The 14,726-nt window shown below is 37.9% G+C and overlaps 1 protein-coding gene across 1 annotated transcript in view; it reads right to left on the bottom strand.

Moving 5' to 3' along the window:
- IL1RAPL1 (interleukin 1 receptor accessory protein like 1) overlaps positions 1-14,726 on the bottom strand; it is a 916,526-nt gene that overhangs the window by 51,745 nt on the left and 850,055 nt on the right. Inside the window, exons 6-7 of the mRNA XM_082446519.1 lie at positions 6,798-6,930; positions 3,926-4,071 (exon numbers count right to left, since the gene is read on the bottom strand). Coding sequence (XP_082302645.1) covers positions 3,926-4,071; positions 6,798-6,930 — 279 coding nt within the window. The remainder of the gene's footprint in view (positions 1-3,925; positions 4,072-6,797; positions 6,931-14,726) is intronic.

Genomic DNA, 14,726 nt, shown 5'->3' with positions numbered 1-14,726 from the left:
ATTAAACTACTTTGCTCCAGAGAGTAAACATGCCCACGCTGTGAGGTCATCCAGAATTAGAGTATGGACGAAAAACTCAGAGAATGAATAAGAAATTTAGGACTGCCTGATCGGTGCAAGAGGGGCTAGCCCAGAGGCCAGAGCACAGTGCTGCTGAGTATCTGTCTGGAGCACTGTTTGCGTTAGAGGAATGGAAAACATAAAAACGAAAGGAAAATAAAAGGTCGGGGTTTTGGAGGGAAACTGAAGGTCAGTGTTTGAGGTGTGGTCGAATCGGGTAGCAGCAATTAGGAATCTAAGCAAAGACATCTGGGTAAAAGATTCAGAGACATATATGGAATTCAATTCAATAGGCAATGGTGGAGACAAGAAATAGCACAGTAGTGAATGTCGGTCTACTCTTTGCTTTGGTTCTTTTTGGAACAAGGATCTAACTCTCAAGCTTGTCAAGCCAGAGACTAGAGTGAGGAATAAGGGGCAGGGTAGTCATACACTAATATGGCCCCATGGCCCTTTGTCTCTGTTTCACTGTATAACCTAGTTCTCTGTATAGCATGTGACATGACCTAACCGTCCAAGTACCTTCCCTGGCTGCAGGAATCAACAACTCTGAATATTCTCAAGCAAGGATTTTCCTTTTCTTCTTTTTTTAAAAATGTATTTATTTTATTTTTGGCTGCGTTGGGTCTTCGTTGCTGCGCGTGGGCTTTCTCTAGCTGCAATGAGTGGGGGCTACTCTTTGTTGCGGTGCGTGGGCTTCTCATTGCGGTGGCTTCTCTTGTTGCGGAGCACAGGCTCTAGGCGTGCGGGCTTCAGTAGTTGTGGCATGGGGGCTCAGTAGTTGTGGCTTGCGGGCTCCAGAGCGCAGGCTCAGTAGCTCAGTAGTTGTGGCGCACGGGCTTAGCTGCTCTGCGGCATATGGGATCTTCCCGGACCAGGGCTCAAACCCATGTCCCCTGCATTGGCAGGTGGATTCTTAACCGCTGCGCCACCAGGGAAGCCCCTCAAGCAAGGGTTTTCTATGGTCAAATTTCCTAGTAAATTTTTAGGTGGTTTTTGTGGAATTAAGATTTTTTTTTAAGAGAAAAGGCTGGCCCAGAATCCACCCTAGCTCAATCCTAGCTGAACTATTTATTGTAGTATCCTCTTGGCATTAAGGAAGATTCATTTGATACATGTGAATGATATCTCAAAGAATCCATACCACCCATTGGAGGGCTCTGACATCATTTTTATTACGTCAACAATACTGAACTAAAGGTAACAGTGGAGGGAAAAATGCTTAAGTTACTTTGGCAAAGGTATGTCCTGGCAAGTGTACTTGTCAGAGGAATGGATAATTATTGACTTACAAGATCTGTATTCATCAAATGCTTTAACGTATCTCTCTATGGAGATTTTATAAAGAAAGTCTTTGAAGGCCTGTAAGATAGTTAAGGGATTTATGAGTCAATGGCAGAAAAATATGATTCATAGGGACAGCTTCCGGTTCTTCTCCGAGCTTTAGGCTTCTGAGCAATATAGTAACTCATCTGGTCATTATATAATTGCTAGCATGACAGCAATTTAACTCTTTCAGGGACCCTATGATCAAAGACCCAAACTATCAGCTCACATGTGCTGTGTCTTGACCTTCTGAACCTTTCAGGGCTGGGGAACTTGCAGTTATGCCATCTGTTAACTACAGTCCTTTGTTTTTCCCCGTAGATGGTTGGGATAGATCATTCCACACTGCTGCCATTGTGAATTGAGGACTTATTTGCTGCAGCTCCCTTAAAAGGAAGGTGAACACTAACTTTAAGAGGGACTTTTGGAGAACATGACCTTGAAGAACTCTTTTTGGCTTCTTAATGCTTTTACTTTATTAAGCATAAAATGCTGTTGGCATAAATACATATTTGAAAAACACTGTCGAAGATCTAAGTATTCAGGAGTGCTCTAACATTGTCCACTACTTTCTTCTTCATGTTTGGGGAATTACACAGTATTGGAAAAGTTTTTTCAAACAATTTCCTTGATTCCTCAGTCATTTATTTTTGTAGTACTGGAAGCTTCTGTAGCTATGGGCAACTTAACCTTAGGCCACACATGCTAGAAATAGCGTGGGGCTGTGTGCCCCTTCCTGGCTGTGTGCCTGGCTGCTAGAAGAGAGCTTTAATAGTTGTATCCTCCTGGGAAACAACCCAGCTTCCTTACTTTAACTGTCACTCCTACTTTGTCCTAAAAAGAAATATATGTTGCTCAAGAGAGTAACCAGAATGGTGCAAGTATTTTATCCACAGAAAAGAATGGATAAAAGGAACTAACGAAGTTGAATCTAGGGAAATGAAGGCCCAGAAGGATTATGGTGACTGTCCTCAAACTTTTGAAGGGCTATTTTGGGGAAGAGAGATTAAAAGTGAGGTCAAGGGGTAGACAGACAGTGAAAAAGGAATGCTTTCTAATAGTTAGGTTTTTCCAAAGATAGAATTGGCTTTCTTGAGGAGGAATGTGATCCAGTATAAGCTGACCGATCACTGAGGAAGATGTTATGGAGTAGTTCAATTACACATTTAAATTGCTTCCCACCGTGAGAAGCTATTTCTGTCCTTTTATATGTATAATATTTCTACTCTAAATCCCTTCATTGACTGAATATATGTGTTAAGCTAGAGAAACAAACAATCATGTTGCTTACTAACTGCTGCTTACCTTTTCCCTCAGTTAACATCCCCCCAAAAGTAAAGTATTTTAATATTATAGTCACCTTGACAACAGAGGTGTCTGTTTTAATAGCTTTCAGTAACATTATTCAAAGGGAATCTAGTGTCCATTAAAGTGACAGGAACAGTCTTCGGCATTCTCTTTCTTTTCCAACCTCAAAGAGTTTAGGATTAAACATGTGCTTTGAAATTAAAATCACTGTGAATTTGCTGAGTAAGAGAACATCCAGAAAGTTTTCACTTAGCATAATGTAGAAAAAATATATTTTTCTCTGCGATGTACATGAAAAGTTTCACCAACTAAAAGGCATGGCTCAAATTTTACAATCGTTTATAATTTCAAACAATTCAGTATCTATTTATATATATTTTATCCCTGTGTGTAAGGTGTTGGGGTTGCCGTGGAATCAGATTTAGTGAATTGCTATTCATGAATAATAATTGACACCTAATTCACTAGTGAATTATTATTAATCATGGGAGGATATTACACATGTGAAACTTATCCAAGGCAGAAAAAAACGTCAAAAAGAACTACAATGGGGAATCCATTGGACATAATTCTTACACTCAATGGACAGCCTTCCAATAAGGAGCACAATCTTTGATTTAAAACTGTCCTGGTTATTTTTAATTGGTTTGCCTATTTCTAATAATAATAAGTAGCATCTAACTAAATACTTCCTGTGTACAGGCTCCATGCCAAGCTCTTCACATTTATTGTCTTCTTTCGTCCTTAATACACACTGAAGAGTTGATATTATTATTTTCCCCATTCCATATTACCAGGAAACTGAAGCTTAAGGAAGTTGGATATCATTCCTAAGGTTATATAGTTCGTATTAAAACAGAGAAAGGGGGACTTCCCTGGTGATCCAGTGGTTAAGAGTCCCCGCTTCCACTGCAGGGGGCATGGGTTCAATCCCTGGTGGGCTTGATCCCTGGTCCGAGAACTAAGATCCCGCGTGCCATGAGGCGCGGCCAAAACAAACAAACAAACAAACAAGCCAACAAAAAAACAGCAAGGAATCTAAGTTTGACTCTAGTTTCTGAGCTAGTCACCTATCTGCTGTGTTACATGTTTTGATGGCCCTAATGCTAATGTAATTATTTTATTTAGGATAAATTTATGTAAAAAAAAATTAAAAAACTTTTTGCTTCCAAATTATTTCCCTTCCATTAAAGGTTAAGTCAACCACTCAAGCTTAGAAGGTTACACTCACCCCGTTTGTGAAGGAGAACACTGGCATGCCGACGTCCATTTCCATTTTCAACATAACAGGAGTAATTTCCCAAGTCACCTTCTTCTACAGAGTCCACAATTAATGAGATGGAAACTTCCTGTTCCCCAAGATGCTCCTTAAGGATTCTAAAATATAAAGCAAAACGAAACAAAAAACCCCACACAAACATACACATACATGAAAAAGAAAAACATTTAGATGAATGTGAATCTGATGTGAAAAAACCTACAGCATCTGTGCTTCAAATTTGGTCATGGATTAATGCTATCTTAATTAAATTATATCATGCCCTTTTCTTCTTCACTTCTAATAAGGAAGCTTGTCTCTGTAGATGCTAATGAAGTTGCAGTTAATTCTCTCTCTTAGCAGGACAATCACACTGTCATAATAAAGAGGTGAGAGAGACCTTGAAAAGTTTACAAATTGCTTTCCCTTTAAGAAGAAATATGATGTAAGGGTGAGATAAGAAATTCTAATGTCTTCAGCTGGAGGACTAATTATCTATCAGGTTAATTTAAAAAAATAAAAGGAAGAATAGAAAATTTCTGAGCTATTTTGACATTTCAGTTGAAATCTCTAGCCTGGCTTTTTTTTTTAATGGTGCAAATCAATTCCTATTTTAAAAGAAACATGAAATTACAAAACTGTAGACTAAATGGTCTGATGAAGTGTTTAATTCTGACATTTAAAATTAATGGTAAATGCTCACTAATCTCACTGTCAAGGATTTTAGCAATCTTTTTAGAACAAATGGAAAACTTCAAAGTAAGCCTCCCTTTCCTTGCTCACAAAGTTTCCACCTCTGCCCTCCCACCTGTTTGGTAACTCACCTCTGCACAATACTTCCTAATGCAGAATTAAAGAAAATTACCTTTCTAGAACATTCCCTGAGCACCCACAACAGGAGAGAGGGGAAAAGTTAGGAGGTTTATTATCCTTCTTTAACCTTAGCATTTCACAGTGTATGGGTATGAGATAATAGTGAAGTTTTGAACATGAGAAATGGCAGAGGAACATTTTAGTACATACTGGAGAATTGCTCATCTGGGCATTTCAGAACCCAACTGCAGTGCAATACTCTTGTGTATTTGTTGCCAGGAAGAAAATTCCAGTAGAAATAATCTTATACGACAGTTCTGTAGGTTTTTATTTTCTATCGAAAACCTTTTTCTCTTATACCTTTGATCAAGTTTTAAAAGTTCTCACATTTAAGAAGAAGAATTTGGTTAAAATGCTCATATATACCCAGAAGAGGTGATCTTTAGATGGGAGAATGTTTACAAATGATCAGTATTTTGATTCACTTATAGCTTATTTATTAATATATTTGCCTATTTACATTATGATTAAAAATGAGTATCTGTGTATAAGCATACTTTGGGTCATAATTGAATACCTCAATATTTAAAAGTAAATGAACAAATACATTAATTATTTTTTTAAAAAAGAAGCAAGCGGCTTAATAAGCATGATGCCCTCAAAATCGATTGTATTTTAATGATTATTCACTATTATTCCCACTATATTAATGTTTAGACCTTAAAGTCAGACTAAAAAAGGTGATAAAAACATTTTTTGTATCCTTTATGATTCCTATCAAGTGCTTTATAGTCAACATGATGCCTAAAATATGTAAAAACATATAAAAGGAAGTTACAAAGATTGCGCTTGGTTGAATCCTAGAAACCTGTTAATATCTTCTCTCAACAATTAAGAAAAAGAGCTCTTATAAACCGAAGGTGTAATATCACATTTTCCATGTTTTTTTTTTTTTTAACATCTTTACTGGAGTATAATTGCTTTACAATGGTGTGTTAGTTTCTGCTTTATAACAAAGTGAATCAGCTATACATATACATATATCCCCATATCCCCTCCCTCTTACGTCTCCCTCCCACCCTCCCTATCCCACCCCTCTAGGTGGTCACAAAGCACCGAGCTGATCTCCCTCTGCTATGCGGCTGCTTCCCACTAGCACTTTTCCCAGGAAAAGTGCTTCCTAAAGATTGGAAGCCTCACAGCTAAGCTATACATATAGTGTATATATGTCCATGCCACTCTCTCACTTCGTCCCAGCTTACCCTTCCCCCTCCCCGTGTCCTCAAGTCCATTCTCTATGTCTGCATCTTTATTCCTGTCCTGCCCCTAGGTTCTTCAGAACCTTTTCTTGTTTTTTTTTTGATTCCATATATATGTGTTAGCATACAGTATTTGTTTTTCTCTTTCTGACTTACTTCACTCTGTAGGACAGACTCTAGGTCCATCCACCTCACTACAAATAACTCAATTTCATTTCTTTTTATGACTAATATTTCATTGTATATATGTGCCACATCTTCTTTATCCATTCATCTGTCGATGGACACTTAGGTTGCTTCCATGTCCTGGCTATTGTAAATAGAGCTGCAATGAACATTGTGTTATATGACTCTTTTTGAATTATGGTTTTCTCAGGGTATATGCCCAGTAGTGGGATTGCTGGGTCATATGGTAGTTCTATTTTTAGTTTTTTAAGGAACCTCCATAACTGTTCTCCATAGTGGCTGTATCACCTGATCTCAGACATTTTCCATGTTTGATGTTTTGGTCTGTCTCACACTCAGTTTATTCCTTAGTGAAAAACTCCTTTTTAATTCTCTTAAATTCTTTGCAAATGGCACTCCTGTTTGACAATTTTATAGTCACTCTCTCAAGAGTATTTTGCCTCTTCGCCACTAAATGTTGCAATATTTTTATTATAATAGTAAAACACTCCCCCAAACCCCTTCTTTTCTTTTAGTTCACTTTCTATTCACTAAGAGAACAAATGTTAATCTTGATTGTACAAGTTAAAAGACAAAAATTACTTTACCTAATGTCACTTTCCCAAACTCGATTTTCATCTAGATCTTCAATAAACTTCTCTCCTTTCATCCAGTAAATTAAAGGACTGACATCTCCACTGTACCCAAAGAAAGCTCTGCAGGTTAGATTAGCTGAATCGCCTGTTGAGAGAAGTGATGAAAATGTGTTATAAAACTGTTTGTACACTCTTATTTTAGGCAAAGTGGCAGGTAACATTTTAATCACTTCATTGATTTAATGAAACATCTTTCTAAAATCACATTTTTCAGATGTTTTCTATCTTCGTCAAATTCATGTGGGCTTTTGACAGCTTATTTAGTGGAAAGTGAATTACTTATAAGATTTTGAAGAACACTGGTCAGTTATTTCATAGAAGGTTCTTCCACTTAAGTTTGCCTGATTTTTCCACATGATTAAATTGAGGTTATGAATGATTGGGAATGGTACCATGGAGGTGACGTGCCCTTCTCAAAGCATGATATCAGACAGTACATAATGTTGATAATATAAGATTCTATAAAGCAGGTAGAAGATGTTTCTCAGTCCTGAATGTGGGAAACAGAAAGAGAACAAAACTCTTTTCATGGGAAAGAAATGAAACTGTAAAATGCAGGATCCCCTAAAAATGTTATTAAAATATTTGTACTATATGAGGAATAGTATTTTAATTAAGGAAACCAACACATGCTCAGGTAAAAAAGCGCATTAAAATACAAATGAACAACTCCTGAGCATAAATATTTGGGATGTTTATAAGATGTAAAATCAATAATACGACTGTGGAGATGAGTTTCTCCCAATATGCTACTTAAGAGAGACCACTATAATGGTGAATACAGGTTGGTTGATTACTTAATAAGGTAAGTGGAGGTCCCTGACTGAAAAGTGGAAACGAATTTAATGCCTGCAGAAAATAAGGCGTATTTCTGGACAGGTAATGTGATTTTGCGAACACCTGGTTTCCCCAAGCCTCAGGCGGCATGAGAGAACTGAACTATACCAGTACCATTATAGTTTTAAGATCTTGTTGCCTCCAAGTAGAGCTAGAAAATGCGGGGTGGGAGAGAGACCTGTAGGGACCTAGTCCAGCTTGGACTGGAGCAGGGGAACTCACAAGGATGAGGACTACATGAAGGGCTGGGAACTAGGCTCCAGGGATACCTTTATAGGCATCTGAAGTAAGGAAACTTTCTTCATTTCATAAATTCCTGAGAATATTCTGGAGGACTCTGACAACTCTGACTTTAAGGTGAAGAGAAGGAGGTTCCTAAAGATTGGAAGCCTCACAGCTAAGCTATGAGTTAATAGTGCACACCTCGTGAACCTGGGCTTACAAGTGATTCTACAATATGAACCCAGAGCAAAGCACAATGCAGTTACAGATGCATTCTTTCTAAGTCCTGGTATGGGTCAACCTATATGCAAACTTTATTCTCCAAGTTCCACAACAAGAATATTTTTATTGGATAAAATTCATATTATTATTTTAATTATGTCCACTGTGTAAGAATAGTTCATAACTAAGTTCTTGCTGTTCTAATATTTCTAAGATGCATGATATAGCCTTTCCTTTTATGTTATACTTGTTTATGTCTGAATGTTCTCCAAGTAAGTGATTCCTTATGGACTTTGATTCTATATACAATAACCGTTATTAGTGACCAGATAAGTCAACTCCAGAAAATGTCTAGAAACTTTTAAGAGGCAAAATGCAGCTTTAAATAGGTTCCTTTACTATTAATTTTTTTTTGAATTTATCCTTCTTTCATCTTTTTTTTATACAGGTTTTTATTAGTCATCAATTTTATACACATCAGTGTATACATGTCAATCCCAATCGTCCAATTCAGCACACCACCATCCCCACCCCCCCGCAGCTTTCCCCTCTTGGTGTCCATACGTTTGTTCTCTACACCTGTGTCTCAACTTCTGCCCTGCAAACCGGTTCATCTGTACCATTTTTCTAGGTTCCACATACATGCGTTAATATACGATATTTGTTTTTCTCTTTCTGACTTACTTCACTCTGTATGACAGTCTCTAGATCCATCCACGTCTCAACAAATGACTCAATTTCGTTCCTTTTGTTGGCTGAGTAATATTCCATTGTATATGTGTACCACATCTTCTTTATCCATTCGTCTGTTGATGGGCATTTAGTTGCTTCCATGACCTGGCTATTGTAAATAGTGCTGCAATGAACATTCGGGTGCATGTGTCTTTTTGAATTACGGTTTTCTCTGGGTATATGCCCAGTAGTGGGATTGCTGGGTCATATGGTAATTCTATTTTTAGTTTTTTAAGGAACCTCCATACTGTTCTCCGTAGTGGCTGTATCAATTTACATTCCCACCAACAGTGCAAGAGGGTTCCCTTTTCTCCACACCCTCTCCAGTATGTGTTGTTTGTAGACTTTCTGATGATGCCCATTCTAACTGGTGTGAGGTGATACCTCATTGTAGTTTTGATTTGCATTTCTCGAATAATTAGTGATGTTGAGCAGCTTTTCATGTGCTTCTTGGCCATCTGTATGTCTTCTTTGGAGAAATGTCTATTTAGGTCTTCTGCCCATTTTTGGATTGGGTTGTTTGTTTCTTTAATACTGAGCTGCATGAGCTGTTTATATATTTTGGAGATTAATCCTTTGTCCATTGATTCGTTTGCAAATATTTTCTCCCATTCTGAGGGTTGTCTTTTCGTCTTGTTTATAGTTTCCTTTGCTGTGCAAAAGCTTTGAAGTTTCATTAGGTCCCATTTGTTTATTTTTGTTTTTATTTCCATTACTCTAGGAGGTGGATCAAAAAAGATCTTGCTGTGATTTATGTCAAAGAGTGTTCTGCCTATGTTTTCCTCTAAGAGTTTTACAGTGTCCAGTCTTACATTTAGGTCTCGAATCCATTTTGAGTTTATTTTTGTGTATGGTGTTAGGGAGTGTTCTAATTTGATTCTTTTACATGTAGCTGTCCAGTTTTCCCAGCACCACTTATTGAAGAGACGGTCTTTTCTCCATTGTATATCCTTGCCTCCTTTGTCATAGATTAGTTGACCACAGGTGCATGGGTTTATCTCTGGGCTTTCTATCTTGTTCCATTGATCTATGTTTCTGTTTTTGTGCCAGTACCATATTGTCTTGATTACTGTAGCTTTGTAGTATAATCTGAAGTCAGGGAGTCTGATTCCTCCAGCTCTGTTATTTTCCCTCAAGACTTCTTTGGCTATTTGGGGTCTTTTGTGTCTCCATACAAATTTTAAGATTTTTTGTTTTAGTTCTGTAAAAAATGTCATTGGTAATTTGATAAGGATTGCACTGAATCTGTAGATTGCTTTGGGTAGTATAGTCATTTTCACAATACTGATTCTTCCAATCCAAGAACATGGTATATCTCTCCATCTGTTGGTATCATGTTTAATTTCTTTCATCAGTTTCTTACAGTTTTCTGCGTACAGGTCTTTTGTCTCCCTAGGTAGGTTTATTTCTAGGTATTTTATTCTTTTTGTTTCAGTGGTAAATGGGAGTGTTTCCTTAATTTCTCTTTCAGATTTTTCATCATTAGTGTATAGGAATGCAAGAGATTTCTGTGCATTAATTTTGTATCCTGCAACTTTACCAAATTCACTGATTAGCTCTAGTAGTTTTCTGGTGGCATCTTTAGGATTCTCTATGTATAGTATCATGTCCTCTGCAAACAGTGACAGTTTTACTTCTTCTTTTCCAATTTCTATTCCTTTTATTTCTTTTTCTTCTCTGATAGCCATGGCTAGGACTTCCAAAACTCTGTTAAATAATAGTGGTGAGAGTGGACATCCTTGTCTTGTTCCTGATCTTAGAGGAAATGCTTTCAGGTTTTCACCATTGAGAATGATGTTTGCTGTGGGTTTGTCATATATGGCCTTTATTATGTTGAGGTAGGTTCCTTCTATGCCCACTTTCTGGAGAGTTTTTATCATAAATGGGTGTTGAATTTTGTCAAAAGCTTTTTCTGCATCTATTGAGATGATCATATGGTTTTTATTCTTCAATTTGTTAATATGGTGTATCACATTGATTGATTTGCATATATTGAAGAATCCTTGCATCCCTGGGATACATCCCACTTGATCATGGTGTATGATCCTTTTAATGTGTTGTTGGATTCTGTTTGCTAGTATTTTGTTGAGGATTTTTGCATCTATATTCACCAGTGATATTGGTCTGTAATTTTCTTTTTTTGTAGTATCTTTGTCTGGTTTTGGTATCAGGGTGATGGTGGGCTTATAGAATGAGTTTGGGAGTGTTCCTTCCTCTGCAATTTTTTGGAAGAGTTTGAGAAGGATGGGTGTTAGCTCTTCTCTAAATGTTTGACAGAATTCACCTGTGAAGCCATCTGGTCCTGGACTTTCGTTTGTTGGAAGATTTTTAATCATTGTTTCAATTTCATTACTTGTGATTGGTCTGTTCATATTTTCTATTTCTTCCTGGTTCAGTCTTGGAAGGTTATACCTTTCTAAGAATTTGTCCATTTCTTCCAGTTTGTCCATTTTATTGGCATAGAGTTGCTTGCAGTAGTCCCTTAGGATGCTTTGTATTTCTGCAGTGTCTGTTGTAACTTCTCCTTTTTCATTTCTAATTTTATTGATTTGAGTCCTCTCCCTCTTTTTCTTGATGAGTTGGGCTAATGGTTTATCAATTTTGTTTATCTTCTCAAAGAACCAGCTTTTAGTTTTATTGATCTTGCTATTGTTTTCTGTGTTTCAATTTCATTTATTTCTGCTCTGATCTTTATGATTTCTTTCCTTCTGCTAACTTTGGGTTTTGTGTGTTCTTCTTTCTCTAGTTCCTTTAACTGTAACGTTAGATTGTTTATTTGAAATTTTGCTTGTTTCTTGAGGTAGGCTGGTATAGCTATAAACTTCCCTCTTAGAACTGCTTTTGCTGCATCCCATAGGTTTTGGATCATCGTGTTTTCATTGTCATTTGTCTCTAGGTATTTTTTGATTTCCTCTTTGATTTCTTCAGTGATCTCTTGGTTATTTAGTAATGTATTGTTTACCCTCTATGTGTTTGTGTTTTTTACGTTTTTTTCCCTGTAATTCATTTCTAATCTCATAGCGTTGTGGTCAGAAAAGATGCTTGATATGATTTCAATTTTCTTAAATTTACTGAGACCTGATTTGTGACCCAAGATGTGATCTATCCTAGAGAATATTCTGTGCACACTTGAGAAGAAAGTGTAATCTGCTGTTTTTGGATGGAATGTCCTATAAATATCAATTAAATGTATCACGTCTGTTGTGTCATTTAAGGCTTCTGTTTCCTTATTTATTTTCATTTTGGATGATCTGTCCATTAGTGTAAGTGAGATGTTAAAATCCCTCACTATTATTGTGTTACTGTCGATTTCCTCTTTTATAGCTGTTAGCAGTTGCCTTATGTATTGAGGTGCTCCTATGTTGGGTGCATATATATTTATAATTGTTATATTTTCTTCTTGGATTGATCCCTTGATCATTATGTAGTGTCTTTCCTTGTCTCTTGTAACATTCTTTATTTTAAAGTCTATTTTATCTGATATGAGTATTGCTACTCCAGCTTTCTTTTGATTTCCATTTGCATGGAATATCTTTTTCCATCCCCTCACTTTCAGACTGTATGTGTCCCTAGGTCTGAGGTGGGTTTCTTGTAGACAGCATATATATGGGTCTTGTTTTTGTATCCATTCAGCAAGCTTGTGTTTTTTGGTTGGAGCATTTAATCCATTCACGTTTAAGGTAATTATGGATATGTATGTTCCTATGACCATTTTCTTAATTGTTTTGGGTTTGATTTTGTAGGTCCTTTTCTTCTCTTGTGTTTCCCACTTAGAGAAGTTCCTTTAGCATTTGTTGTAGAGCTGGTTTGGTGGTGCTGAATTCTCTTAGCTTTTGCTTGTCTGTAAAGCTTTTGATTTCTCCATCGAATCTGAATGAGGTCCTTGCCTGGTAGAGTAATCTTGGTTGTAGGTTCTTCCCTTTCATCACTTTAAGTATATCATGCCACTCCCTTCTGGCTTGTAGAGTTTCTGCTGGGAAATCAGCTGTTAACCTTATGAGGGTTCCCTTGTATGTTATTTGTCATTTTTCCCTTGCTGCTTTCAATAATTTTTCTTTGTCTTTAATTTTTGCCAATTTGATTGTTATGTGTCTCAGCATGTTTCTCCTTGGGTTTATCCTGTATGGGACTCGCTGCGTTTCCTGGACTTGGGTGGCTATTTCCTTTCCCATGTTAGGGAAGTTTTCGACTATAATCTCTTCAAATATTTTCTCTGGTCCTTTCTCTCTCTCTTCTCCTTCTGGGACCCCTATAATGCAAATGTTGTTGCATTTCATGTTGTCCCAGAGGTCTCTTAGGCTGTCTTCATTTCTTTTCATTCTTTTTTCTTTAGTCTGTTCCGCAGCAGTGAATTCCACCATTCTGTCTTCCAGGTCACTTATCCGTTCTTCTGCCTCAGTTATTCTGCTATTGATTCCTTCTAGTGTATTTTTCATTTCAGTTATCGTATTGTTCATCTCTGTTTGTTCTTTAATTCTTCTAGGTCTTTGTTAAACATTTCTTGCATCTCCTCGATCTTTGCCTCAATTCTTTTTCTGAGGTCCTGGATCATCTTCACTATCATTATTCTGAATTCTTTTTCTGGAAGGTTGCCTATCTCCACTTCATTTAGATGTTTTTCTGGGGTTTTATCTTGTTCCTTCATCTGGTACATAGCCCTCTGCCTTTTCATCTTGTCTATCTTTCTGTGAATGTGGTTTTTGTTCCACAGGCTGCAGGATTGTAGTTCTTGCTTCTGCTCTGTGCCCTCTGGTGGATGAGGCTATCTAAGAGGCTTGTGTAAGTTTCCTGATGGGAGGGACTGGTGGTGGGTAGAGCTGACTGTTGCTCTGGTGGGCAGAGCTCAGTAAAACCTTAATCCGCTTGACTGTTGATGAGTGGGGCTGGGTTCCCTCCCTGTTGCTTGTTTGGCCTGAGGCAACCCAACACTGGAGCCTATCTGTGCTCTTTGGTGAGGCTAATGACAGACTCTGGGAGGGCTCATGCCAAGGAGTACTTCCCAGAACTTCTGCTGCCAGTGTCCTTGTCCCCATGGTGAGACACAGCCACCCCCTGCCTCTGCAGGAGACCCTCCAACACTAGCAGGTAGGTCTGGCTCAGTTTCCCCTGGGGTCACTGCTCCTTCCCCTGGGTCCTGATGCACACACTACTTTCTGTGTGCCCTCCAAGAGTGGAGTCTCTGTTTCCCCCAGTCCTGTCGAAGTCCTGCAATCAAATCCCACTAGGCTTCGAAGTCTGATTCTCCAGGAAGTCCTCCTCCCATTGTCGGACCCCCAGGTTGGGAAGCCTGACGTGGGGCTCAGAACCTTTACTCCAGTGGGTGGACTTCTGTGGTATAAGTGTTCTCCAGTCTGTGAGTCACCCACACCGCAGTTATGGGGTTTGAATTTACTGTGATTGCGCCCCTCCTACCATCTCATTGTGGCTTCTCCTTTGTCTTTGGATGTGGGGTATTTTTTTGGTGAGTTCCAGTGTCTTCCTGTCAATGACTGTCCAGCAGCTAGTTGTGATTCTGGCGTTCTCACAAGAGGGAGTGAGAGCACGTCCTTCTACTCTGCCATCTTGGTTCCTCTCCCACTATTAATTTTATACGTAAGTATTTTGTAAATATTTTAATATGGAATCCTCCTCCCTTGGAGAATATTTACCTTACACAATGGATAATTGAATGCCAGTCTTACTGATTGGAAACCACAGATTTCTATGGGAAGTGTCAATCCAATGTTACAAAACAATTTTAAATCCAATATTCTTTGCTTTTACATTTTTATAAGAGCACTAGTTTTTATGTAACTCGACTACCTGTTATAGTGTCAAGGTAGTCCTAAATTCAACAGTAAATCTCAAAGTACTACATAGTGTGATGAT

The sequence above is a fragment of the Balaenoptera physalus genome (assembly GCF_965194825.1).
Source record: "Balaenoptera physalus genome assembly, chromosome: X".
Classification (NCBI taxonomy): domain Eukaryota; kingdom Metazoa; phylum Chordata; class Mammalia; order Artiodactyla; family Balaenopteridae; genus Balaenoptera; species Balaenoptera physalus.
Note: the sequence above shows the minus strand (reverse complement) of the source record. Positions and strands in the feature narration are given on the sequence as shown.